Source organism: Acanthisitta chloris, unplaced genomic scaffold (assembly GCF_000695815.1).
Source record: "Acanthisitta chloris isolate BGI_N310 unplaced genomic scaffold, ASM69581v1 scaffold30831, whole genome shotgun sequence".
NCBI classification, from domain to species: domain Eukaryota; kingdom Metazoa; phylum Chordata; class Aves; order Passeriformes; family Acanthisittidae; genus Acanthisitta; species Acanthisitta chloris.
Genome location: NW_008656994.1, coordinates 14655 through 21358, shown reverse-complemented (window position 1 = coordinate 21358; position 6704 = coordinate 14655). Strand labels below are relative to the sequence as shown.

At 41.8% G+C, this 6704-nt stretch overlaps 1 protein-coding gene across 1 annotated transcript in view; it reads left to right on the top strand.

Moving 5' to 3' along the window:
* APC (adenomatous polyposis coli) overlaps nucleotides 1-6704 on the top strand; it is a gene marked incomplete at its 5' end in the record, with an annotated part of 13450 nt that overhangs the window by 3402 nt on the left and 3344 nt on the right. Inside the window, 3 exons of the mRNA XM_009084560.1 lie at nucleotides 1219-1335; nucleotides 1982-2196; nucleotides 2597-6704. The exon at nucleotides 2597-6704 is cut by the window's right edge and continues 3344 nt beyond it. Of these exons, the coding sequence (XP_009082808.1) occupies nucleotides 1219-1335; nucleotides 1982-2196; nucleotides 2597-6704 (4440 nt within the window). The remainder of the gene's footprint in view (nucleotides 1-1218; nucleotides 1336-1981; nucleotides 2197-2596) is intronic.

Below are 6704 nucleotides of genomic sequence, written 5' to 3'. Positions count from 1 at the left end.
CTTGGTTATGATAAACACAACCCAGCAAAACCAAAACAACAATGTATTATCACTTCTGAATTCAAAACACTGCACTACACTAGCTACTTAGAAAATTAACCCCATCCTGGCTAAAACCAGGACATCCATCCATTTGCCTGCCCTTGGAACCTTTGGGTCCTCCCATCCCATAATAACTCTTCAACAATTCCAGAATTCTCTTCCCTTGGATCCTTTAAAGTGTTGCATGTCTCCAGTCTAGGACTTCTGGACTTGACCTGCCTTGGTCCAAAAGGTGCAGAGAGCTGCTCCCATTGACTTCCCTGAAGGAGTGTCACATCTGGGCCATGGGGCTGCACGTGCCCTGGGAGAGCTCTGGAAAGAGCCTGGACAGGATACCTTTCCTGCCTGCACTCCTGTGCCTCTTACAGGCTGGTGGCTCCTGTGGTGGCCTAGGAGCCACCAGGGCAGGGTGTTACTGGGCTCTTCCATCTGCTGCTGCCTCCCTGTGCTCCCATGTGAGCAAGGGAGCATGCACCATGTAATCTATGGAGCTGATGTGCTTTTGTGACAGTGAGAACAACCATAGGTAAAACTTTTCTGTAGAATGCATTTTATGAGGGATATGCATGCTTACAGCAGCCTGTAAATGGATGAAGTTTGATACGTAACAACTGTCCACTCTAGTGACATTCTGTCTGTGGCTAGCTGCTGCCAAGGAGAAAGACATCTTCTCTAGGTAACTATTCTGCTTGCAAAAGGCACAGTACATTTTTTAAAGACTTTAAAGAGCTTTATAAATATCAATCTAAGCAGTTATACCATCTGAGAGACAGACAGGTGTTATATTGCTCTATTTTACAAGCAGAAAAGCTGAGTAAAGTATTACATAAATCTCCCCTGGGATTACATAACTCTAGAATAGATATCGGAGTAGAGGACAAATCTGCAGTTTCTGGACCAAATCTTTGCTCAGTGTGGAAAGTAGGGAACCTGATTTCAAATCTTTGTTTCAGGTACCCACACACAAAAGCCACACATTAAACTTCATACTGAAGTGTTAGAAGAGTCTAGCAAACAATTCAGCAAAAAAGCAGATGTTATCAAATTTTGGTTCAGTAGCTCTCCATGACTACTGTTAATTAATCCTAGCATTTGAGAATTCCAGGAGGGAAGTCTGATAACATGCTAAAGAAGTAGGTGTCTTGAGTTGCATTATTTTTCTTTCACATTTTACAGGTCATTGCAAGTGTGTTGAGGAACTTGTCCTGGCGAGCAGATGTAAACAGCAAAAAGACTCTAAGAGAAGTCGGAAGCGTGAAAGCATTGATGGAATGTGCTTTGGAAGTTAAGAAGGTATCCTGTATTGAGATTGAGTTGAATTTTCAACAGATGGCATTTATTTTACACAAAACACAAATATTGTCCTTTTTTATAAAAGCAATGAGTCAGACATTTGATGTGGTTCAGGTAACTTACTTTGAAGAATTGACTTGAGTTAATGTAGCAGCAGGTCACAATGTAGCAATGACATCTCAAAAACTACTAGTATTGATCTAATTTTATTTATGAGGGTTTTGCTTTTCAGTTTCATGAGCTGTGCTGCTGAAATAGCCTTCTTTATAATTTTGCCATGTAATAAAGCCTCTTGTGAGTTAATAGATAACTACACCTTCTGTAATTTTCTAGATAGATTTTTTTTTGGTATATAAACAGGATTATATTCTGTCCCAGAATCTCCTGCCAGCTAGATTCAAGCCATTTCTATCATTGTGGCAGCAAACAAGTATTGTAGCACATAGTTCTGAAACCTCCGGGGCAAGCAATACCAAATCCATAGCTGAAGGAAGGAGTGTGCACTGCTGCCTGCATCTATTTTACCCCCCTGGGAAGCAGAAATTGGAACATACACAGCTCCTTGAAGCTAACTTAACATGTTCCTGAGAGCTTGTGGTCAACAGCTGAAAACTTGTCTAATTCTATCACTTTGCTGTTTCCCTAGGAATCCACCCTGAAAAGTGTTCTGAGTGCCTTATGGAACTTGTCAGCACACTGTACTGGGAACAAAGCCGATATATGTGCTGTTGATGGTGCTCTTGCATTTCTAGTCGGCACACTGACATACCGGAGCCAAACAAACACTTTAGCCATCATAGAAAGTGGAGGAGGAATACTGAGAAATGTTTCTAGCCTAATTGCCACTAATGAGGACCATAGGTAGGTATACTTCTGAAAATCCTTAGTGGTTCCATGTGTCTATTTAGTAGACGATTTCCATGATCGAGTGTTAATGTATTGAGTATAGTAATTAAGTATAGTTGATTCTTAATATATTCAGTAATGCCAATATTTCACTTACATAACAGAAATAGGCAAATAGATTAATACCTGCTGCCTGTTAGTGATGAACTGCACTTAAAAGCTAACTATTTATATTTGTAATAGGATTTGGTTAGCATGCAGATGAAAGCTAGCAGAAATGTGAGATAAATTTGCACTGGAGAATTCATGATTATCCTTTCTGATGTCAAAACTTGCCTCTGAAATAATAGGGTTTTGCCTCTTACCCTTTTAAAACGCCACTGACGGATGTTTGTTTTCAATTACTCAACACCAGGCAAATCTTGCGAGAGAACAGCTGCTTACAGACCTTGTTACAGCACTTGAAGTCGCACAGTTTGACAATAGTTAGTAATGCGTGTGGGACCCTGTGGAATCTTTCTGCACGAAATGCGAAGGATCAGGAGGCGCTGTGGGACATGGGAGCTGTCAGCATGCTGAAGAATCTCATCCACTCAAAACACAAAATGATAGCCATGGGTAGTGCTGCAGCTCTAAGAAACCTCATGGCAAACAGGCCAGCAAAATACAAGGATGCCAACATCATGTCTCCGGGATCAAGCTTACCATCTCTTCATGTCAGAAAGCAAAAGGCATTGGAAGCAGAATTAGATGCTCAGCATTTATCAGAGACTTTTGACAACATTGATAATTTAAGCCCGAAAGCATCTCACCGTAATAAGCAGAGACACAAGCAAAATATATACAGTGAGTATGCCTTGGATGGCAGTCGACATGATGATAGTATATGCAGATCAGAGAGTTTTAATGCTGGCAATATGACTGTACTTTCTCCATATACTACAGTACTGCCTGGCTCCTCCTCTTCCAGTAGAGGAAACATTGAAAGTTCTCGATCCGATAAAGACCGAAGTGTTGATAGGGATCGAGCGGTAGGTTTAAATACGTATCATCCAGCCGCAGAGAATACTGGGAACTCCTCTAAAAGAATAGGAATGCAGATTTCTACTGCTGCAGCTCAGATTGCCAAAGTTATGGAAGAAGTAACAAGCATGCACATTCCACAAGAAGACAGAAATTCTGGTTCCACTTCTGAAATGCACTGTTTGGCAGAAGACAGAAATGCCCCAAGGAGGTCCACCGCTGCCCACACTCACTCAAATACATACTTTGCTAAAACAGAGAATTCAAACAGGACATGTCCTGTGCCTTATACAAAAATGGAATACAAAAGAGCTTCAAATGATAGTTTAAATAGTGTCAGCAGCAGCGATGGCTATGGTAAAAGAGGCCAAATGAAACCTTCCATTGAATCTTATTCTGAAGATGATGAAAGCAAATTTTGTAGTTATGGTCAATATCCGGCTGACTTGGCACACAAGATTCATAGTGCAAATCATATGGATGACAATGATGGAGAACTAGACACTCCTATTAACTACAGTCTTAAATACTCAGATGAACAGTTAAATTCTGGAAGGCAAAGTCCCTCCCAGAATGAAAGATGGGCAAGGCCTAAGCATATAATAGATGATGAAATGAAACAAAATGAACAAAGACAGTCAAGGAGCCAAAATGCCACCTACCCTGTGTACACTGAAAGTGGAGATGATAAACACATGAAATACCAGTCACCTTTTGGACAGCAAGAGTGTGTTTCTTCCTTTAGATCAAGAGGATCCAGTGGTTCAGATCAGAACAGAGTAGGCCCCAGTCTTGGAATGAACCAGAAAGTAAACCAGTCCTTGTGCCAGGTTGATGATTATGATGATGATAAGCCAACCAACTATAGTGAACGTTATTCTGAGGAGGAACAACATGAAGAGGAAGACAGACCAACTAATTATAGCATAAAGTACAATGAAGAGGAACATCATGTCGATCAGCCTATTGATTATAGCTTAAAATACTCAACAGAAGTTCCGCCTTCTTCTCAGAAGCCACCTTTTACTTTTCCAAAGACTTCTTCAGTGCAACGCGCTAAAACTGACCATATTTCCTCAAGCAGCGGCAGCACATCAGCCCCCTCAGCTGGTTCAAAGAGACAGAATCAGCTTCACCCAAATTCTGCACAGAGCAGAGGTGGCCATGCGCAGAAGACTGCCTCCTGTAAGACTCCCTCCATTAATCAGGAAACCATACAAACTTACTGTGTGGAAGATACCCCAATATGTTTTTCAAGGTGCAGCTCTTTGTCATCCCTGTCATCAGCTGAAGATGAAATAGGACGTGATCAATCCACACGTGGCACAGATACCAACAACACACTACAGATAGCGGAACTAAAGGAGAACAGTGGGGCTCTCTCTACAGAAGGTGCAGTAAGTGAAATCGCATCAACATCACAACACATCAGAACAAAATCCAGTAGACTTCAGACTTCCAGCTTGTCTCCTTCTGATTCCTCTAGACATAAAGCAGTTGAATTTTCTTCAGGTGCCAAATCTCCCTCAAAGAGTGGTGCACAGACTCCGAAAAGCCCACCAGAACATTATGTACAGGAAACACCACTCATGTTCAGCAGATGTACTTCTGTAAGTTCCCTGGATAGTTTTGAAAGCCGTTCAATTGCTAGTTCGGTTCAGAGTGAGCCTTGCAGTGGAATAGTAAGTGGTATTATAAGTCCCAGTGACCTTCCAGACAGCCCAGGACAAACAATGCCTCCAAGCAGAAGTAAAACACCACCCCCTGCTCAAGGAGTTCAAGTGAAAAGAGATGTACCTAAAGGAAAAGTACCTGGTACGGAAAAGAGAGAGCCTGGTCCTAGACAGGCAGCTGTAAATGCAGCTGTTCAAAGAGTTCAGGTACTGCCAGATGCTGATACACTATTACATTTTGCCACAGAGAGCACACCAGATGGGTTTTCTTGCTCCTCTAGCCTGAGTGCTCTGAGCCTTGATGAGCCGTTTATACAGAAAGATGCAGAGCTACGAATAATGCCTCCCGTTCATGAAAATGAACATGGAAATGAAGCAGAACCTGAACAATCAGATGATACAAAAGATAATCAAGAGAAGAAAGCAGAGAAGCCTGCTGAAGCAGAGAAAGACATTCTGGATGATTCTGATGATGATATTGAAATACTGGAAGCTTGTATTATTTCTGCAATGCCAACAAAGTCTTCACGTAAAGCCAAAAAGCCTTCTCAAGCATCTGCTCCAAAAATGCCTCCTCCTGTAGCCAGGAAGCCCAGCCAGTTGCCAGTTTACAAACTTCTGCCTTCACAAAGCAGACTGCAGTCACAAAAGCATGTGAGCTTTACACCAGGAGATGATATGCCACGAGTATATTGCGTTGAGGGTACACCAATAAATTTTTCAACAGCTACGTCTCTGAGTGATCTCACAATAGAATCACCCCCGAGCGAGTTGGCCAATGTAGACAGTGTGGGTCTCGGAGCAGAGTCGGGGGAATTTGAAAAGCGAGACACCATTCCTACAGAAGGCAGAAGTACCAGTGACTCTCAGCGAGCAAAAAGCTCAGCTGTGACTCCCCCAAGCCTGGATGATGACAAAACAGAAGAGGGTGATATTCTGGCTGAGTGCATTAACTCAGCTATGCCAAAAGGAAAAAGTCACAAACCTTTCAGAGTGAAGAAGATAATGGATCAAATTCAGCAAGCATCTTCATCTCTAAGTAATAAAAACCAACCAGAAGGGGAGAAAAAGAAGCCAACATCACCAGTAAAGCCTGTTCCCCAAAATAATGAATACAGAGCACGCATAAGAAAAAGCACAGAGCCTAAAAGCAGTATTAATAATGAAAGAGGCTATCCAGAGAGCAGAGATGCAAAGAAACAGAACCTTAAAAATAATGCAAGAGATTTTAATGACAAATTGCCAAATAATGAGGAGCGTGTAAGAGGAAGCTTTGCATTTGATTCCCCTCATCATTACACACCTATTGAGGGAACTCCTTATTGTTTTTCACGGAATGATTCCCTAAGTTCTTTAGACTTTGATGACGATGATGTTGACCTTTCACGGGAGAAGGCAGAATTAAGAAAAGGAAAAGAAGCAAAGGAAACAGAAAGTAAAGACTGCTCTAACCCAGAACAGTCTTCAAATCAGCAGCCAAGTAACAGGGCACAGGTTTGTCAAAAACACCCGACAGGCAGAAGCCAGCCTAAAACTTTCTCTCAGTCAGCTAAAGAAATTCCAGACAGAGGAGCAGCTACAGATGAGAAAATGCAGAATTTTGCTATTGAAAACACACCTGTTTGTTTTTCTCGCAATTCGTCTCTTAGCTCCCTCAGTGACATTGATCAAGAAAACAATAACAACAAAGAAGGGGAACCTGCAAAGTGTACTGAGGCTGCTGATTCACAGATGGAATCGAACAGGCCACAGACTTCTGGTTATGCACCTAAATCATTTCATGTTGAAGATACTCCTGTATGTTTCTCTAGAAACAGTGAGTTCTCT